At 59.5% G+C, this 20975-nt stretch overlaps 1 protein-coding gene across 2 annotated transcripts in view; it reads right to left on the bottom strand.

Moving 5' to 3' along the window:
* The window catches only part of HMCN2 (hemicentin 2), a 142173-nt gene that overhangs the window by 56935 nt on the left and 64263 nt on the right, over positions 1–20975 (bottom strand). For both annotated transcript variants that reach the window (XM_066255946.1, XM_066255945.1), the window contains exons 24-40: positions 20027–20281; positions 19265–19351; positions 16351–16545; positions 14835–14965; positions 14405–14552; positions 13869–13995; positions 12980–13134; positions 11632–11910; positions 8760–9041; positions 8091–8199; positions 7717–7886; positions 6722–6876; positions 6172–6268; positions 5519–5614; positions 4544–4720; positions 2894–3051; positions 1847–1970 (exon numbers count right to left, since the gene is read on the bottom strand). In XM_066255946.1, the coding sequence (XP_066112043.1) occupies positions 1847–1970; positions 2894–3051; positions 4544–4720; positions 5519–5614; positions 6172–6268; positions 6722–6876; positions 7717–7886; positions 8091–8199; positions 8760–9041; positions 11632–11910; positions 12980–13134; positions 13869–13995; positions 14405–14552; positions 14835–14965; positions 16351–16545; positions 19265–19351; positions 20027–20281 (2745 nt within the window). The remainder of the gene's footprint in view (positions 1–1846; positions 1971–2893; positions 3052–4543; positions 4721–5518; positions 5615–6171; positions 6269–6721; positions 6877–7716; positions 7887–8090; positions 8200–8759; positions 9042–11631; positions 11911–12979; positions 13135–13868; positions 13996–14404; positions 14553–14834; positions 14966–16350; positions 16546–19264; positions 19352–20026; positions 20282–20975) is intronic.

Below are 20975 nucleotides of genomic sequence, written 5' to 3' on the forward strand. Positions count from 1 at the left end.
CAGTGACCTCCAGAGCCTGCCGCAAAAGGAATGTACCCAAATCCAAATGTGGAGGTGGACTGTGACGATGTCAGCATCCTGGCCTGGTTCTGTTTTAGTAGCACAAGAGGTTACCACTGAGGGACAGCGGGCAAAAGGGACCTGGGATTTCTCTGTATTATTTCTTTTCTTTCCTTTTTTTTTTAATGAGAAGCATTGGTGCTTCGTGGCAGCACCTTAGTTGCTCATTGATTGCTCTCTCATATGTGCCTTGACCGCGGGCCTTCAGCAGACCGAGTGACCCCTTGCTCGAGCCAGCGACTTTGGGTCCAAACTGGTGAGCTTTGCTCAATCCAGATGAGCCCTAGCTCAAGCTGGCGACCTCAGGGACTTGAACCTGGGTCTTCCGCATCACAGTCCGACGCTCTATCCACTGCGCCACTGCCTGGTCAGGCATCTCTGTATTATTTCTTACAACTGCATGTGAATCCACAATGATCTCAAAATCTTTTTTAAATTAACCCTTTTTATTTTTTTAATGTTTATTTGATTGGTTTTAGAGAGAGAGAGAAACAGAGTCAGGAACATCCATCCGTTCCTGCATCTGCCCTGATCAGGGGTCACACTGGCAGCCTCTGTGCTTTGGGACATTGCTCTCACTGAGCTATCCGGCCAGGGCATATTTTTATTTTTTAAAAAGTATTTTTTTAAGGCCCTGCCCAGTAGGCTCAGTGGATAGAGCACTGGCCCAGTGTATGGACGTCCCAGGTTCAATCCCCAGTCAGGGCTCACATGAGCAGCAACCATCAGCTTCTCTCTCCCCCCACTCTCCCCCTTCTCTCTCTCTTCCCCTCCAGCAGCCAGTGGCTCGGTTGGTTCGAGCGTCAGCTCCAGAGGGGGTTGCTGAGTGGATCTCAGTCGGGGCGCATGCGGGACCCTCATCTCCCCTCTTCTCACATGCGTACATAATGGGCTTTTTAGAAGCAGGACCCCCGGCCCCCTTTTCCCCTGCGACACAAGTAATCTGTGCATCGGGCTCAAGAAGGCAGGGCCCGGAGTCAGTGCTCCTGGTTGGAGCCCTGCGTCCTAACACGTGGCTGTGTGAGTCCCCAGCGTCCTGGGGGTAATGAAAGTTGCCACGTTGTGAGGCCACTAGGAGATTAAATGCAATGACACAGGCCAGCAGGCCCTTGAGTGCATGATGCCTGTTCACCTCACCTCGACTCCAGCAACGGGAAGAGCTGGGAGGGAACACTTCCTCTCCCTCCTTCCCAGGCCCTACATTTCCCAGAGTCCCCTCGTGCACCTCCCACGATGCCCACAAAGTCCCCCACGAGGAAATTCTAAAACAAGAGCTACTGTAACTGCTGCCCATGAGTGCGGTGAACCCCAGGGTGCCCCTTGAAGTGGGCGCCATCTTTGCCCATTTCACAGAGGAAGGAACTCGGGCTCAGAGAAGCGAAGTGACCAGCCCACGGTCATGGACCTAGGAGGTGGTGGAGGCAGGATTTGAACCCCAGGTCTATACACGCCAGAGCTGGTGCTCCTGACCACCCCACCCGCCTTTCCCAAATGGGCCGTTACCAGGGGAGGGGAGACGCCCGGTTCCTGACCCAGTTCGTGCACCTCCTTCTACCTGTTCCCCAAACTCGGATCTCCTAGCTGAGCGGGGCCGCCCGCCGGCCCCACGGTTCATGACGGGGGAGCTCACACTCCAACTGACCCCGCAGGCAGGCGGCTGCAGTCTCAGGCCGGCCTGTCTCACACCCAACGGCCCCTTCTCCGCCTGAGCATGGCCGGACACACCCCAGCCCCACCCCTGGAGCTGCTGGCCTGGATGTGGCCACCTCCAGGGCCCGACACTCACTGTGGACATACAGGACGACGTCCCGGCGGTCCTCACCGACGGCACTCACTGCCACACAGGAGTAGCTGCCGGCGTCAGAGGCCCGGGCACTGGCCAGTGTGAGGACGTGGCCCCCAGGGAAGACCTGTGCCCCCAGAAGGAAGCACAGGTTATACGCGTCAAGGGCCAGTGCCCGCACCTTCTGCAATGCTGGTGGCCGAGGCCAGGCAGGTCCACACTGGATTCGGGCAGCCGGCAGAGGAACTGCGGAGCCCGAAAGCGCGGGGCCGTTCCCTGTTTACCGGAGGCTCGCAGAGACAGGCAAGTAAATAAACAAAGAGAAACCACTTTTCCCAGTGGAGGGCCAGGGGTCAGGAACATCGCCCCTCAGGGCAGCGGCTGAGGGTATCAGGGAACCGCACCTCACAGTGGGGGGAGTGCGACCCGAGAGAATCGCCCCCCGGAGGGGAAGCACCCGAGGCTTTTCATAGAGACACACACGCGCTTTCTGCAAGGCGCTCACTCTCGAGTCATGCAAAGCGCTTGCAGCCAGGAAACCAGCAAACAAGCCCCACACAGCTGTTCTCCCTACCCCTTCCCAAGCTGGCCCCACTGCTGGGCGTGCTGGGCAGCCTGCTGCAGGCCCTCAGACCCTCCAACGCAGGGAACTGGATGCTGTGAGCCCCCGACACGAGGCTAGTCCTCAAGTGCAAAATGCACAGCAGATTTCAAAGAGTTCGTGTGAAAAGAAGAATGTAAAATGTCTTGTTAATAATCTTCTATACTGATCTTTTGATGAGACGATACGTCCTGGATATACTGGGTTAACTAACACGGATGATTAACCTCGGTTCCACCTATTTCTTCTTACCCATTTTCATGCAGCTACCAGGGTTTTCAATCATGTAGATGGCTTGCACTTGTGGGGTGCATTCGGTTTCTGGAGACCGTGCCCGAGGTTCTCCGCTTAGCACTCCGCCTTCCTCCCTCGGGCTGACCGGGACCGTCCCAGGCAATCACGGCTTCTCCCTCCCCTCTGAGCTCCCAGGGCCGCCCAGCCCTACTGACCTGGAGGCCGGGGGTCCCTGCGGTGGACACGGGGTTCCCATCCTTCAGCCACATCAGGGTGGGGCTGGGGCTTCCGGTGGCGTTACAGGTCAGCCGGACCAGGGCACCAAGCAGCACGGGGCCTGGCAGGCCGGGCGGCAGCGTGATGCGCGGAGGCGCTGTAGGGCGGGGCGACAGAGCTGGGCTGAGCCACCCTGGGGGCACGACTGGGAGGGCGCCTGGCTGGGCACGCCCCCTCCCCCCTGCAGGTCACCAACCAAGGCACAGGGGCGGCCACTCTCAACCTGGGCACACCACTGCCCAGGTCTCAAGGCTGCCCATCTCATCCTTTCAAAACCATCGTGAGGCCTCTCGAAATGAGAAACTGAGGCTCTGGGAGGGGGGCGAGTCCCCTGCCCAAGGCTGACCAGCAGGAAGTGCAGAGGCAGCACCTGCTCTGGGCCCTTCTGGTCAGTGCGCCACAGGGGGAGGGTGTGTGGTAAGGACTGATGCCCCGGGAAGGCTTTGTTTTCTGACTACATGGTGTCAGATCACACACGACCCACAGGCAGCCCCTTTTCAGGTGTATCTGGGACATCCAAGCCATGATGATACCCAGGGCTCCTGCCCAGCTAGCCAAAGCTCTCAGTTTAAAGACCTGACCCCTCTGCCTGACCAGGCGATGGCGCAATAGATAGAGCATCAGCCTGGGACGCAGAGGACCCAGGTTCAAAACCCTGAGGTCACTGGTTTGAGCACAGGCTCACCAGCTTGAGCGTGGGATCATAGACATGAGCCCATGGTCACTAGCTTGAGGCCAAAGGTCGCTGGCTTGAGCCCAAGGTCACTGGCTTGAGCGAGGGGTCACTCGCTTGGCTATCGCCCCCGGGTCAAGGCACAGATGAGAAAGCAATCAATGAACAACTAAAGAATTGACGCTTCTCATCTCTTTCCCTTCCTGCTTGTCTGTCTCTCTATCTCTCTTGCTAAAAATAGAGGAAGACCTGACCCCTGTAGCTTCCACCTGCAGCCCCCTGGCCCCTCTTCCCTGCCCTGAAACCTCCAGGCCTCCAGCCTCCTTTCAGTTCCTCCAGTTCCCCAAGTCCCCGGAGCCTCCGGCCCTGGCAGTTTCTGTCCTGGCATCCAGCTCCCGGAGATGCCCCGCCCCAGAGATGCCCCGCCCCGGCTCCCCAGGCCAGGTCGGTGCCTGCTTCCAGACACTCGGGCGTACCTCCCCTGCACCAGCGCTTGTCGCAATGGTCAGGAAACAGTACTGCGGGAGACTATCTAATGACTGCGCCCTCCACTAGCAGAAAGCTCCTGGGTCTTTTCCGGGGCTGCAGCACCAGGGTTTGCCCCAGAGCATGTCCTTAGTAAATACGGTTGCATAGGAGGTGGATAGACAGGAGAATGGGTGGTTGAATGGAGGCTGGGTGGGTGGGTGGCTGGGTGGGCAGAGAATTGGATGAGTGGAGGGTTGGATGGATAGAAGGAGGGAGGGAGGGAGGGAGGGAGGGAGGGAGGGAGGGAGGGAGGGAAGGAAGGAAGGAAGGAAGGAAGGAAGGAAGGAAGGGAGATGGATAGAGAGATGGGGGGACAAGCAGACTGATAGACAAATGGGTGGAAGGTGACTTTTTGGACAAGGACCCCTTTAGTCCCAGGGCAGCTCACCATTGACCCGTAGGCCATACTTGAGCTCTGTGCGACCTGCCACATTGGATGCCACACACTGGTAGCTCCCAGCATCAGAAAACTGGGCTCTCTCAATGAGGAGAACTCTCCCATCAGCGAACACTGTGACTCCCTTCCGAGCAGAGACAGGCTGGCGGCCCTTGAACCAGGAGATGTCTGGGGGAGAGAAGAGAAATCCAGGAGGGCCCTTCCAGCTCTGCAGACGATGCCCGTGCAATGGGCAGTGCTGCCCCTTGAGACAGGAGCAGGGGCGGAGAGGAAGCCACTGTGGGCGGAGGCTGGGGCAGCCAGGAACAAGGAGAGTCAAAGCCAGCCTGGCCCTCTCAGCTCCTCCTTCAGAGGAGAACCTGGTGTGCCCCCCAAAACAGCAGCCTCCTAAGTTTGGACTGATTGTTATCGTCAGCTTTCTTCCAACCTACCAGGGCCCATCCCAGAACTCAACAGGGTATTTGCCCCGAGGGGAGGGCAATCACCTCCGGGGCTCACTACCCCAGGCAACACTGGATGGACCCAATTCAAAGGGGGGACAGGAGATGAACCTTCCTCCTGGGCCCATCCCGTCTGCCACTCGCACCCAGCCCCAAGCTCCCAGTCCTGTCCTGCACTGCTGGTCTAGAGAAGAGGCCCAGACAGACAGTGACCGGGAGGTCCTGGCCCTTGCCCCCAGCCCCGGGGCAGCCCTGTGAAGGCACAACCCCAGAAAGAAGCCCTGGAGGCCGGCTTCAGTCACCAGTACACAGGCTCTGGGCCTGGTGGTGACGGGCATGTCCTGGGCACTGGATGAAAAGCTGTTGAGAGGGAAGAGAGGAAAATGCAAGAAATAGGGGGAAGGGCCTGCTGGGTTCACCCTGCTCCATCCACAACCAGGGTGGACACTGGAGCACTGGCCAAGCTCACTAGACGGAGACCTGGGGCCGGCTGCAGGTGGCTTTCCATCAAGAGGAGGGGTCTTACCTGGAGGGGGCACGCCTGAGGCCAGACACTCCAAGGTCACAGAGGCATTTTCCAGCACTGCCTTGTTGACTGGGCCTGGCTCAATGTTGGGGGGCACTGGGGGAGACAGAAGCGCCCTGGCTTGCTGGGTGTACACTCCGGTCGCTCACATCTCAGCCGTCCCTAATGCCCCTCCCCAGCCTTCCTAAAGAGTCCTGGGCGACAAGGGCCCCCAAATGGCTCATGACCTCTGGCCAAAGAACCCCACTCCTGAGCCACACCCAAGAACAAAGGCCCTGGGCTCCATCAGTGCCATTGTATCAGACCACCCCGGCACCCACCCAGGGACAGCCGACGCCCAGCACAGTGAGGAAGCGGAACCCAAGACAGCCACGAAAAGTGACAAGTGCCAGGATTGGCCCGTGTGTGCAAGGACGTCAGGGGACCGCAAAGATGAGTAAGACAAGCAGAGGTAAGCATGGAGGGGGACAAGGGTTTCCAATAAAAATCCCGCCGAAAACAACCCAAGGGACCACAGAGCAAATGACCTGCTACTCCTCAAGTCAAGGGCACGACTCTGATTTTAGAACCCCACCCCCTCCCGACCCCCACAGCAGCCCCCACGGCCCTCAAGGGGTCCCCCGCCACCTGCCGCTCAGCGCCCACGTCCTCACCCAAAACCTTGAGCGCTACGTCCCCTCTGCTCTCCCCCGCCAGGTTAGTGGCCGCACAGGTGTAGACGCCTTCGTCCCTCAGGTCCACCTTCTCAATCTGGGGGGGGGGCAGGGGGTGTCATGGGGATGTGGGGAGGGGCCGTGGCCCGAGAACTGGAAGCCAGTCAGAATGCTGCGGGGACGTGGCCAGCGGCCAGCCTGCTGCGGACCCCAGGAGCAGGAGAAGGGAGGCGCGGGGACAAGTCTGGCTCCGGGGGCAGAGTTCTGAACCACACACTTAGATTGCACAGGGAATCACTCTGCTCTTGGGGATGTTCCGCTTTCCCTAGCGTCTATGACAGCTGGAGCTCCGGAGACGTGGACTGAGCTAAAGGTGCCTCCCCTCTTCCGGCCCAGCTCCCAGATCCGCTGAGCATCCCGGGTTGAGTGGGATCTCTGCCTGTCCGGCACCCAGGCTACCAGTGCCCTGCTGGGGTCTCCAGGGCCCCTAAAATGTGGCCCCTGCACTTCTGCAAGAGTGCTCCACCAGCCCCAGGGCCCTTGCATGTACCTGCAGGTTCCCCCCCGAGGATGCCAGGGGCACCCCATCCTTCCACCAGCGGAGGCTCGGGGTGGGCACCCCAGTCCCTGCACATCGGAGGGTCACAGGCTGCAGGAAAGGGGCCGTGATGTTCTTACCCCCGATGATGACCACTGATGGGAGCTCTGGGCGGGGGGAGAGGCAGGCAGGACCGGGTCAGGGTCGGGAGGGGTGCAGGGGGCACCTCGCAATCCCCTCCATGCCTCAGGAAGGAGTGGCCCTGCAGGGCTGCCCTCCTGCCTCCTCCCCACTCCAGCCCCAGACTCCTGGCTGCAGGAAGAACACTAGAGAGTGAGCCAGAAGGGCCGGTCTTTCCTTTCTTCAAAAATTCTCACATCCATCCATCCATTCATCCATCCACTGAGCATCTACTCAGTGCCCCGAACTATACCAGGCACAGGGACACAGCACAGAATGGTGCCCACTGTGTTGCCCTCTCAGAGTTTCCAGAGTTGGGCTGCAGAGATGGAGAACCAAAAAAGCAATTCCAACATAGTGAGTGGAGAGCTAGAGCCAAGAGAGGGTGGGCAGTGTGGATTAGCAACACAGTGGAACCAAGGAAGGCTTCCTGGAGGAAGAGGCATTTCAGGACAGACCTGAAAGATGAGGAGGAGCTAGCAAGCAAAGAGACTGTTCCAGGAATGGAAACAGCATTTGCAGGCAGAGAGGTGAGAGAGCTAATGTATTTTGAGTTGAATGAAGTTTGTCACGGTCATCAGGGAGTGAAGGAAGACTGCAGGGAGAACTGAGGGTCTGTGGACTGGAGAGATTTGACAAGTGTAAACAGCTAACCAGCCCCTCATGTCACATCTCTCTGGGGATCTGGGAAGTCCAGCCCAGAAGCACCGTCTAGAGAAGACCAGCCCCACGCCCTTCCCAGGGCCACCGGGGCTGCCAGAGGCACAGATGGGCACAGTGCTCGGGCTCCGTCTACCCTGACCTCTTGGGCCACCGTGCCTTCTCACCGTGGACAGACAGCTCCACCTCAGCCCCGGCAGTGCCTGCTTCGTTAGTGGCCTGACAGGAGAAGAGGCCCGCGTGGTCCAGCTCCACGTGGTCGATGTGCAGTGTGGCCCCCTGGGAGGCCACCTGCACCCCCACCAGCTCCTCAGCTGGCCGGCCATTCTGCAGCCATCTAAGGTGGGTGGGAAGGGGGGCAGGTCGGCCGGAGGCCAGGGAGGGCTGGCGGCATGTCCGCCTGCTCACACGTCTCTGGCTCCGTGACTGTTCTCATACCTCTGGGAAGGGGGAGTGTCCCCTACCCCCACCCACCCTAAAGCGTGCGCTCTCTGCCCACACCCTCCAGCCCCAGACCTGGCCTCCACCATCCCATACGTACTGGAGAGTGGGCAGCGGGGAGCCTGAGGCCTGGCAGGGAAGTTCCAAGGGCTGTCCCACGAGGCTGGTCACCTGGCCCAGGCCTTCAGCCACCAGGAGCTGTGGGGGCACTGAAAGAGGGACCCCCCCATTGGTGTTTAGAACTGAGCAAACTTCGACCTAAAGCCTTCCTAAGCCCCCCAGTGCCCCCAGAGCAAGGCCAAGCCTCGCCCCACCATTCAAGTTCCCCCATAAATGGTCCCTCTTTCAGGAAGCCTTCCAGGACCACCCAAGACAAGGTGGGTGGTCCCCCTGGCCTCCCCTGAGGCTTGTCCTGTTTATTCAATGTCTTTCTCACCACCAGACCCAGGGCTCAGGAGTCCCACCTGCCTGGTCTCCTGCCTGACCACCAACACCCCTGGGGCCAGCCCAGAATGATTGCCCAGAAATGTCTGCTGAATGGAAGGAAGCAGGGAAGGCTCCTCCCCGCTCCTCCCCGCTCCTCCCCGCTCCTCCCCACGATGCCCGGCCCACAACCCAGCTCTGGGCCTCCGTGAGTTTCTCCACATACCCCGACCCACTGACCAGGGGCAGCTCCTAGAAGGGGCCTTGGGCACTGGCACCCCGTAGGTGTTGGAGGAGGGGTGACAGCCCGGGTAACTCGGGGGGGGGGGGACAGATCGGGGCTCACCCTGCACGTCCACGGCATACTGCAGCACGGCCTCCCCCGCGGGGCTGCTGGCCACACAGCTGTACAGGCCTCCGGACGCCTCCCCCAGGCTCTCCAGGCTCAGCAGGCTGCCGCCCACCTCCAGCCACGTCCCGTTGCTGTCCACCACGGGCAGTCCCTCGTGGTACCAGGAGAGGGTGGGGGGTGGGTGACCTCTGGCCACACACTCCAGCCCCAAGGGTCTCCCGGCCACTGTCTTCACTAAGTGAGGCCCTTCATCCGCGCCCTCGATGGTGGGTGGGACTGGGAGAGAGGACAGGGGCCGCTCAGGGACCAGAGTTGCCACCAGCCCTGGTTATGCCCCCGGGAAACCCCGCATCGTGTGACAAGCCTCCTCCCTCACCTGCACTAGCTGAAACCCTTGGCTCAGAAATCAGCTCGTCCAGGAAGCCTGCCCCAGGCTTCCAGCCGGAAGCATTCTCACCCTCCTCAGCCTTCTGGTGGCACCTCCTCCCCAACAACGCCCGCATCTTCTCTGCACTCCCCCCGCCTGTTACCCCTGGCGGCTCATCATAAGCAGAACAGTGGCTCGTTTGTCTGTGTCTTTTGGAATGGCACACAGTAGGTCTTAATATCCTCCGAATTCAAAGTGAGGGCTCCCCAGAGGGAAGACGGGGCAGAACCCAGCCCCCACAGCCAAAGGAGCAGTCCAGCCCGGGACTTCGTTCTTCCTCTCAGGGAATGCCCCCATGCTGCTGAGCCCAGAGCCACCCCCGGGGGGCAATGCCCCCATGCTGCTGAGCCCAGAGCCACCCCCAGGGGGGGGCAATGCCCCCATGCTGCTGAGCCCAGAGCCACCCCCGGGGGGGCAATGCCCCCATGCTGCTGAGCCCAGAGCCACCCCGGGGGGGCAGTGCCCCCCCCCCCCCGTGCTGCTGAGCCCAGAGCCCCCCCCGGGGGGCAGTGCCCCCATGCTGCTGAGCCCAGAGCCACCCCCGGGGGACAGAGGGTGATAACGGACTGGGATGTACCTCTCAAGCTTGCGTGGCCACAAGCCCCTTTGAAAAGCTAATGAACATACACACACGCAGTTTCCAGTCAATTTCCAGGGTGTCCTCAGGTCCCCCAGCTGGTCCTTGGCTCCTCCCCACAGAACCCACACAGCCAAACTTCCCTGGGGGGGGGTGTCCCTGGGAGGTCCCCAGGGCTCCAGCACCCAAGACCTCAAGACCTCTGCATCTTTGGGGCCAGAGCTCCTGAGCTGACTCCTTGCTAGGGGCCAGGATGACCTCACTGAATGGCATTCTGCCCTGCAAACCTCACCAGGCCCTGCTCAGACCCCACCCCTGTCCACCTACACATCCCTGTCCCGAGTTCTCTGCGTGCCTCAGAGCCAGGCCCCTCAGGCGGCCAATGCCAAGGCTGACAGTGCAAGATTTACAGTGAAACACCCCCCCCACACACACACCCTACTGTGGGTGCCATCACAATCTATTGTGATAAGGTGCTGAAGAATTGCAAAAATTGTTAACATTAGTATTTTAAAAGGAAGAGTCAGGCCCCCTTACCCCTCCTTTCTGAAAAGAAAAAAAAAACCCAGAGAAAGAGATTAAAGGGGCAAAAGTTAGTAACTAATCATAGTTTAACTATAGTTCTCTGGAAGGACTATGGCCACTTGCTAGATAACAAAGAAGATAAAAGTTATCTGAAAACTTCTTCTTCCCCTTCAATAAGATCCTTTAGGAGACAATGTTTACATATCCTACACTGATTCTAACTCTTCCTCCCCTCCTGGAGTCCTGAGAGTGACCTATGCCTCTAACAAAGGGATCACGTGCCCACTCCCCTTGCTTGATAAACCTGCATTCTGTAACATTTCATATGCTTTCTATTAATCATCCTTCTAGAAATTCTTTCTATGTATAAAACTTGTAAGCTAAGCAAGCGGGGACTAGCTTACTAGCCCCAACACTTTTAGCAAAGGTAATTTCATCATTTAGCTTCTCTCCTTATCCTAAGCTAAAACTTCATTGTTGTGGCAACAAGGATCAATGTAAACCCTGGAGGATTTGGGAATGTCTTTGATATATAAAACATTTATGCTACTGTGTTGGGTATGTAAAACATTTACCACTACTGTGTTATCTTATGGTCTTGATGTGTAGGAATGTTTTTCCTTTTAGTAGATCCTATAGATAAATGTTGTGAGTTTATCAGTAAATGACTTTTGTATCACGCTCCCCCTCCTTTTCCCCCCAACCAGTATGTGATCCTGTCTATATAACCAACCTCAGGACTATGATCGAGGCTGCACGATTTGGGTGAGCTATACCCAGTGTAAGTCATATGTAGCCTGCTTATTAATAAATCTCCTCCTAAAACTTCTTCTGTATCCTGCCTTGGCGTCTCTATGTGACCCACGGATTAAAGTAACATACTTTATAACACTATCGGGATGTCCTCGGGCCAGCGTCTGCAGCCCCAAAGCCCACCCCGCTCATCCGTAAGGGGAGGGACGCGGGCCCCAGTCCCTCCGGCTTATGAGAGGAGCTGATGCTGCCAAGGACCCCGGCGTGGTGTGTGGCTCATAGTAAGTGGTTAATCAAGAGCAGTTAATTATTAGCAATGGTCAAGGTTTCCTGAAAAGCCTTAAATCTTGAGGGGAAACTTGAGCTTCCCTGTGGGCTCTGCCCAGGCCCCTAGGCAGGCCCTTCTGATCCTGGCCTCAGTTTCCTTGCCTGTAGGAAGGAAGTTAGACTGAGATGACCCTTCTCTGTTAGCCACTCCCCCCACTGACCTCTGGAGGCAGGTGGAGGCCATCGCAGCCCAGAGTCCCCCCCCACCCCCGCTCACCCAGCTGACCACTGCCTGCTGTTGACCCCAGGTCACTCACCATAAACCTCCAGCCTGGTGGCCTTCTCCGTGACCCCCGCGGGGTTGCTGGCCTTGCAGGTGTAGACGCCGGCATCCAAGCGCTGGGCCCTCCCCAGCTGCAGCTGCCGGCCACCCCTGCTGTAGACAGCCACAGGGCTGGGGGGGAGCGGGGCCCCGTCCTTGAACCAGGCGACCTCAGGAGCAGGCACGCCTCGGGCCTCACACAGGAACCGCACGGGCTGGCCCTCCATGACAGCCACCTCACTTGTCTCGTTGGAGCCCCAGATGGTGGGAGGCGCTGAGGACAATGGGGCGTGGGGGGGGAGGACAGTCACAGGGATTCCCAGAGGCAGCTGGTGTCCCTCCACCCCAGGGGCATGCACATGCCCACGGGCCACAAGCGCTGCACACATCACAGGCTTCTGCTGCAGGAGAGAGGCAGAGAGCCTGGGGACCGACAAGGGGCAGCCAGCTTGGGATACGCTGGCTCACATGGACAGCAAGCCAGGTCACCACAGGAGCTATGGAAGATGGGGTGGGGGACACTCTCTGTCTCTAACCGGCTGTATGACCCGGGTAGGTCACTTCCCCTCGCTGGGGCTCGGTCTCCCCATCTGCAATATGAGCAGCTAAACATAACCGGGGGCTCCCGGCCACCAGTGGTACCAAGGTGGTCCTCGGGGTGTGTGGGCACAGCATGCATAGTGGACTGGCCACGCCCTCCCGCCACTCCTTCCAGCCTGATTAAGACAAAGGACAAGGCTGTTTGGTAGGACCTCGTACTCAATCTTTCTAGCATTTTCCACCCAGCCCTTTAGCCCAGAGAGCAGACCCAGCCTAGCGCCCCTTGTGGGCAGCTGATGCCTGAGTCATTTCTGGGGCCCCTTCCTTCACTGCGTTTGATTGACAGCCCGTGACATGAAGGCCAAGTGGACCTGGTTTCTCACAGCTGAGATAGTAAATATCTGTTTAAATGAATGTGCTTTGGTGTAAAGAGAGTGACTAGACTTAAAGGTAAAGAAACAATCACCCCAAGTGGTATCAGGATTAGTATAACTTGTGAAGTTAAGACAGGACCATGGGGTTTGGGAAACGCTGGTCCCGATTTCCTCTGTCCCTCCCCCACACAGCTTTGCTGGAATGGGGGCTCGCTCCTCAACACCCCACTTTTTGCCCTGTTGTTTTTCTATGCAGGGGGCAGCCCAGGGAGCTTAGGGAGCAGCCCTGGTAGGGGGCCGGGAGGGGGAGGGGCCAGGAGGTGGGGGGGCAGGGAGGGGCTGGGAGGGGGAGGGGTCAGGAGGGGGGCCGGGAGGGGGAGGGGCCAGGAGGGGGCCAGGAGGTGGGGGCCGGGGTGGGGCTGAGCTCACAGTGGATTCTGAGCTGGAAATCCTTCGCCTCCTGGCCAGCGGGGCTGAAGGCCACGCACTGGTACCGCCCCTCGTCCCCCAGGTGACTGCTGGTGATTCTGAGGACCTGGCCGTCCTCCTGGAGCTGGATGTGCGGGTCCCCGGGAAGGACAGGCCTGGAAAGATGGTTGGAACAGCGGCAGTCAGGACGGGGCGCTGGCAGGGACGGGCTGCACGGAGGACAGGGAAGGGTGAAAGAGGCATCGTCGCCGTAAGGTGCGCAGTCCAAGTGCCCACCGACGGGTGAACAGACCAAACGTGGCCGATCCCACGGTGCACTGAGAGAAACGGAGTGCTGACACCTGCTACAACACGGATGGCCCAACCCCAGCTGCTAAGTGACAGCAGCCGGACCCGAAAGGCCACAGGCCGTGTAGCTGCGTGAAACGGAGGGGAAGCAGAGCTGCGTCTGCAGAGACAGACAGCAGACTGGTGGCTGCCACGGGAGGGGGAAAGGAGCAGGGGCGCTGCCGGTGGGAGTGGGGTCTCCTTTGGGAACTAGACGGAGGTGATGCTTGTGGGACACTGTGGACGTGCTAAATGCCACTGAACTGTCGACTTTGGAATGGTTGGTTTCAGGTTACGTGAATTTCTCCTCAGGAAAAAAAAGAATATATATACATATATATTTTAAGGAAGTCTGAGTGATGATGAGAGAACCAGCTGGGTGAGAGCAGGGTCTCACTGGGCAATCCCAGGCTTGGGGGTGAGGTGCCCACGCTGCCCTCTGCCTGGGCTCCGGTGACACGTGCAATGCAGGTCACAAAGCCCCACAGAGTTCAGCCGCCCCAGGGCCTCCATCCACCCAGGCCTGGCCACCCTCACGCCATCCGCCAGGTGGGCCACTCACTGCCTGTCCTTGGTCCATTCCACCTGGGGCGTGGGGACCCCTGAGGTCCGGCACTCAAGCTGTACCTCGGCACCAGCCTGGCCCAGCACCTCCTGGGCATCCCGGGCTCCAAGCACAGAAGGGGGGACTGAGGACAAGAAGGGGTATTGGGTGAAACTGCTCACACCTGCAAGCCCCACCCCCTGCCCTTCCCAGCCTCCCTCCCCCAACAGGTCACCTTTTCCTTGCTAGGTCCTACCTGGGAAGTTCCCCGAAACCCCGGCAGGACCAGGTCCCCCCCCACCCCCCACCCCTGTGCTTCCTCTGCAGCCTGCACTGTTTCTCTTGTAGCTCGTGACACCACAGTCATTACTTGGGTAATTATGTGATCGTCTGATGTCTCCCCGACAGCTGTGTGAGGACCTGGGTCTGTGCCCCTGCTCTCAGCACACAAAGTGTCCCCTGCCCCCTACCCTCAGCAGCCCACCTCAGAGGGTAGGGATTGCAGGGCCAGACACACTTGGGAGCCGAGCTGTGGGGAATCAGGCTTCACTCACTGAGCACCAGAAGTTCCAAGTCCTTCTGGGCAGTCCCGGCCTGGTTCTCCGCCCGGCAGGAGTAGAGGCCGGAATCGCTCTCCTGGATCCTGGGAAAGTGGAGGGCCCGGGCCCCATTCAGGAGGCGGTGGCCGCCCACATCGGGGATCTGGGCAGAAGAGGTCAGAGGGAGCTGATCAGCAGAGTCTGGCTACGCCCTGCCATTAGCAATAAGGAAACTGAGGCCCAGAAGTCTAGTTGGTGACAGGAACCTGGGGCTTCTGACTCTTAGAGTAGTGTCATGCCCTCTCCACCATGCAGCCCTCCAGGCTTCATTGTGGAACCTCAGTCCTCCCATGCCCTGAGTCCCAGTGCATCCCTAAGGACACTCGTCACATCCCCCTGCCACACCATGGCACACAGAAGAACCTGTCCAGAACAGGACACCTACCAGCTGCCCATCTTTGAACCACACGATCTCAGGGGCTGGAAAGCCATTTGCGTCACAATCCAGTGTCAGGGACTGCCCAGCCATGCCCGACACATTGGCCCTGTGTCCGCTGTCCCGGATGCTTGGGGGCACTGAGAACAAGGAGAGGTGGAGGAGCTGCCCTTCCCCGGACAGCCATGGCTGCCTGGACCCCATCGGGGCCCCTCTTCCTGGCCTGGACGGGCAGCCCCAGATTCTGGGGTCCCTGGTTGTGCCAAGGCACGGGCGCCCCCTCTCTGACACTCAGCTTCACAAGATGCTGGAGGTCTGATCCATCTAGTTCTACACTCAACCTGTTGTCATGGCCACCTGCGAGAGTCCCTGAGTCGGAATCTCAGAAGGTGGGGCCTGGGTATGTCTTTGTAACAAACTTCCCAGGCAGGTCATTACATGTGACCATCCCTGGGGTGGCTGGTCACAGGGAGGTGGAAGGTGGCCCATTAGGAGACACTAAAACTGCTTCCCCATCTGACCAGTGGTGGCGCAGTGGATAGAGCATCGAACTGGGATACTGAGGTCCCAGAATTGAAACCCTGAGGTCACCAGCTTGAGCATGGGGTCATCAACATGACACTATGGACGCTGGCTTGAGCAAGGGGTCACTGGCTTTGCCGGAGCCCCCAGTCAAGGCACATATGAGAAATCTATCAATGAACAACTAAAGGCGCCACAACTATGAGTTGCTGCTTCTCATCTCTCTCCCTTCCTCTCTTTCCCATGTGGAGGGGAAGGGCTTCCCACCCTCTGCACACAGCACCATGGGTGGGGGGAGGGGAGCCCTAGGGAGCTGAGGGAAGGACAAGGGCCTCGGGTCACTTTTAGCAGGTGTCAGCAGAGGTGGGCCATCCGTGCTCATTTTAGAATGAAGTCACCCACTAGCCCAGGGGTCCCCAAACTTTTTACACAGGGGGCCAGTTCACTGTCCCTCAGACCGTTGGAGGGCCAGACTATAAAAAAACTATGAACAAATCCCTATGCACACTGCACATATCTTATTTTAAAGTAAAAAAAACAAAATGGAAATACAATATTTAAAATAAAGAACAAGTAAATTTCAATCAACAAACTGACCAGTATTTCAATGGGAACTATGCTCCTCTCACTGACCACCAATGAAAGAGGTGCCCCTTCCAGAAGTGCAGCAGAGGCCGGATAAATGGTCTCAGGGGGCCGCATGCGGCCCACGGGCCATAGTTTGGAGACCCCTGCACTAGCCTGTTTTAAAGCTGCTAATGGAGCTCCAGGATCTTCCCCTCACACCATCTCTATGAGGGTCTCTTTGGGGGAGGGGGCTCCTGCACCCTGCTGCTCGCCCAGCCTCAAGCCCTCCCCCTATCCCGGCTTCTTTGGTGAGCTCTGTGCCGGGTGGAGGAGCTCACCAGCCGCCCAGTCTGGGCCCCTGCTCACCATACACCACCAGCTTGTCTGGGGCCCCTGCTCACCATACACCACCAGCTTGTCTGGGGCCCCTGCTCACCATACACCACCAGGTTGGCTCTCCTGGATGCAGAGCCCGCCTCGTTGGCGGCCTGGCACTCGTAGTCTCCGCTGTCGGTGGGAGAGACCGAAGCCAGGAACAGGGAGCCTCCATCCAGCACCGCCAGGCCCGGCCGGTCACGCAGCAGCTCCGCGGACGGGCCCTTCCGCCACGTGACCTGTGGCTTAGGTGTCCCTGGCCAGGTGCATGGAGTCATCAGCATGAACATCCCTTCACACCTGTATTGTCCCCCGTGGACATGTCACTGGCCCTCCCCACCCACAGCTGCACGTCCACAGTCTCCCAGAGGCCTGGGGGCCACGGCACAGGATCCAAGAGCTCCGGTTCCTTCTCAGAGCGCCCCGCCCCACCCCACCCCGCCCCGCCACCCGGAACTGCACGCCAGCGGCTCGCCCCAGGCCCTTGCCCGCTCTGTGTCTTCCTTTCTGCCATTACCTCCGACTTTCTCACGGACAGAAGCGCACCTGCTTGGTGTCTTTGTCTATTGTCTGTCTTCCCCACAAGGGCGGGGGTCTGTGCTCTGTTCCCTGCTGCACCCCCTGCGGCAAGCGCAGTGCCTGGCACAGAGCAGGTGCTGATGTGGGGCCGCTCCCCCCAAACTAATTATCAACACCCCACGCTTCACCTGCCATCGCCCTGGCCACACGGGCACCCTTTGTAGACACACCCCCTTGGTCTCTATCCCCCCTTTAAAGGAAGGGCTATTGGAGGGTGGGCTTGGGGGGCAGGATCAGACAGGACACCTCCAAGGCACCCTACGTGTCATCTCTTTTAGGAGGGTCCCCACCCCACTCCACCCTGCATTGGCTGCTGCTCCTTAAAGTGCTGGGACCCTGCCTGCAGGCTGTGATAAAAGGGGGGGCCCCCACCGCCCCCACTGTGTACCTCTGGGCAAGCTAATCCCCCCCCCAGGGGTCTGTTTCCTCACAGCATCCTCTGCGGTTTCCTGCTGGAGTGTCCCACTGCTAGGGGCTGCTTCCCGGCTGTGCAGACACATGCACGAACACACAACACAACACACATGGACACACCACGGGTGCCCCTCCTAGCACCTTCACCTTCTCTGACAGCCCCACCTACCTGCTCTCATCCCCCCACCCCCTAGAGGACCCAAAGGTCCGAGCTGCTGGCCTGTGGGGCATCGAGTTTTGAACCCTGGAACTTTTCCCCATTGTTAATTAAGCTACTTATTTTACTTTTTCAATCCAGCTCGAGGGTGGATCGAGGGTGCAGTGGGCACCGGAGATTAGAGGGTGGAGGCGGGGTGGGGGAGACATGCAGAAGTGCCCAAACTGGAGCTTTTTAAAAATGCAAACAACTAACAAACAAAAAACTAACCTGCAAGAGAGCGCTAACCACAGGACTGCACTGTCGGGGACTCCAGGGGACTCAGAGCTGTCCCCGGAAATCCCTTCCCCACCCCTCCCACTTTACAGGGGTCAAGACTGGAGAAAAGCCATGCCAGCCTCCCCAGCAAGTCTGTGGCCAGGCCCCTGGCCTCTCCCCCCACCCCCCAAGGAGGAGGCGAATGGTATCACCCACCACAGGTAACAGGGCTCTTTAGTTCCAGTACCACCAGGCTCAGCGCTTTCTCCTTTAGCCCTCCGAGCCCTCCACGCCCACAGTCACAAGGCTGGCGACTGGCAGCGCCCACCCGTGCCCATCAGGAAGCTGCCTGCTTGAAGAAGGTAGCTAGGGCGGTGGGTGCTGGCCAGGGAATGGCAGTGTTTATCAGAGGGCGCTTTGGTTATGCTGATGAAGCCGAAGATTAGCCCCAAGGACAGACCCCAAAATGGGGGCAGCCCTGTGGCACCCAGGATGGGAGGCAGGGCTGGGTGGGTCCAGGCGGGTCCCACCTCTCCAGAGTGCAGAAGGGCTGCTTGCTGTTACCAGAGGCCGACACAAGGTGGCGCCGTGGTCAAGGGCCTGGCTGTCGGGCCCCTCCAGGTGGCCAGCTCTGCAGACTGGACCCCCACAGGCTCCCACAGCTCCCACTGGGTGCCCGCCCCCTACCTGCCTTTCCCTCCATCCTGGTCTAGGGACTTCCCTGGGCCCTGCGGCGTTAGGAAGCACAGCTGAGACCAGACGGCAGGGTAGATCACTCATTCACGCCACACACTGCCTGGAGGCTCCGTGACAAGCCAGGCTCACGCAGTGCTGGGACCTAAACCTCAGGAGCTGCCTCACTGGCCCTCAGAGCAGCAGCCCTGAGGGGAGGGACTGGCAGGACCCCAGTGCACGGACTAGAAAACGGAGGTTCAGGAGGAAGGTGTCGGCGGCCCCAGGGCACACAGTCTCCCGAGAGCTCAACGCAAGGAGAAAGCGGAGGCTCGGGAAGAAGGTGTCGACGGCCCCAGGTACACAGTCTCCGGAGAGCTCAACGGGGGGCAGTTCTGGCCACAAAGTAGCTTTCTTAGTCCCACACGGAGCTGCTACCCAAAACGGGGCCTCAGATGGGCTGGTTTTCCCAGGACTGTGTGAATCCATCCTCCAGGGGAACGTCTGGGGTATGGGGAGAGGCGGGGCCACCGAGCCCCAATCCACAAGGACCCTTGGGCCTTCCTCGGCCCCAGCTGTTACAATCCCTGGGCACAGAGGGGCCTGGGGCTGGGCTCAAACTGCACCACACTTTGTGAGTCACCTTCTGGCTGTGTGACCTCAGGCAAGCTGCTTAACCCCTCTGGGCTTAGATTGCCCATAATCAAAAAGATCTAATGCCAATTAATACTCATCCTACAGGGTGTCGATGGGATGACATGCCTGGCCTGGCCCTGGCTAGACATGAGGCCACCACAGCCCACTGTAACCCATGGCGCTGCTCACAGCATGTGACCCAGGGCACTGGACTGTGGATGGAAGTGTCCCCCCCCCAATCCTACCCCCCCAGTCTCACCTCTGGCAGGGCACGGCAGGCTGGCGTTCTCCCCCACCACTCTCTCCAGCAGCCCGTTGGTCTCATCAGCCCCCCAGTATGGCGGCTCTAGTGGGAGGGGATGTGGCCACATCACACCCCTGAGCCCAGAGACTGGTGCTCCCCCCAGGGACCCAGAGCCAGTGGGAGGGCAGCCAGCCCCCTGCAGAGCCCCAGCAGGACACAGAGGGTGCTAGCCCTGGCTCAGGGCGAGTGGGTCAGGGCCAGTGATGCTGGCTGGCCCCCCCACAGGGTGGCCCACAGAGCAGCGACCAGGGCCCCACAGGACCCACGGGCTCGAGAGGCTGGGCTTGGGCTCTCAGCGGCCAGGCCGAGCACCGCTCCACCTTGCACTTCCCCTCCGGCTGCACTTTCCAAGTCTATTTTAAACTCATAGCCGTGAAGATGCCGGCGCCATGGCCCAGATCTTTCTATGCACCAGGTGCTAGAAACTGAGGGTCAGAGAGTATAAATGACTGGCCCACAGTTGTCCTGCTGGTGAGTGGAGGGAGCTGGACAGAGGTCCCTGCCATGCTCTTCAATCACTATCCCATGGAGGACAGAGTACCCACGAGACTGTCAAAGGCTCCTGACACCTCGGGGCTGGGGGCTGGGGGCTGGGGGCCGGGAGGAAGGCAGGGGCCAAGCAGGCTCTGAGCCCAGAACAGCAGACGAGCATCCCAGAAGCCTGGGCTGCTGTTGGGAAGGTGGGGAGAGTGTGCGTTCTGGGGTTCAGGGACTCACCCAGCACCCTGAGCTCCAGCTCCCAGGCGTCCGCCCCGGCGCTGCTGGAGGCCTCACAGCGGTACGTGCCAGCGTCAGAGGTTTGGATGGCTGCGAAATGGATGGAGCCCTCGGGCCCCCCGCCCCGCAGGGCCACCCCGTCCTTGGACCAGTTCAGCCTGGGCTCTGGGGTGCCCTCAGCCACGCAGTTCAGGTCCAGAGCTTCACCGGCCAGGGCCTTGAGGACCCGCGGGCCCGGCTGTACCTGTGGAGGCGCTGACAGGGCCACACGGAGGGGTTCAAGGCCGGGGCCCTGGGTGGGGGGGCAGACCCACAAAGAGGACTCCCCCAACTGCTCCCAACCTCTGCACTCCCCCCTCCAACCCTCCCTACTTCCCATCCCCCCACCCCTCATCCCCAAGGGCACCCAAGACCATTTGAGAACCACCAGCTGGGAAACATATTAGCGCTGATTGGGAAAACTGAGGCCACAGCCAGAGGATGACAGGGTAGGATGCAGCGTAGCTCCGCTGGTCACCTGCCCTCGGCTGTCATGTCTCTCTCATGGGCTGCAAACCCTCAGCCCACCTGTGCGCCCCCTGCCTCTCTGAGCCTCAGCCTGCCCACCTGGGAAATGGGGAGTTGGCTTAGATCAGGGGTCGTTTCTTTTCTGTTAGGGGCCAGAGAGTAGATATTTTAGGCTTTGTAGACCAGATGAATGTCTGGCAGTGCTCCTACAGGATGTGTATGTACAGACGCCGAAACTCAAATTTCACATGATGTCCATGTCACACAGCGCTGTCCTGTCCCCCCGGTCATTTACAAACGCGGACACCATTCTCCACTGTGGGCCACGTGAGAACAGGAGGCGGGCCGGACGTGGCCCGGGGGCCTTGGTTGGCTGAGCCCCCTGTGATTCCTCGGGGCTCTTGGAGGTGACAAGCTCCCTGCCTCTTTGGTGAAATGACTC

The sequence above is a fragment of the Saccopteryx bilineata genome, chromosome 2 (genome assembly GCF_036850765.1).
Source record: "Saccopteryx bilineata isolate mSacBil1 chromosome 2, mSacBil1_pri_phased_curated, whole genome shotgun sequence".
Lineage (NCBI taxonomy): Eukaryota > Metazoa > Chordata > Mammalia > Chiroptera > Emballonuridae > Saccopteryx > Saccopteryx bilineata.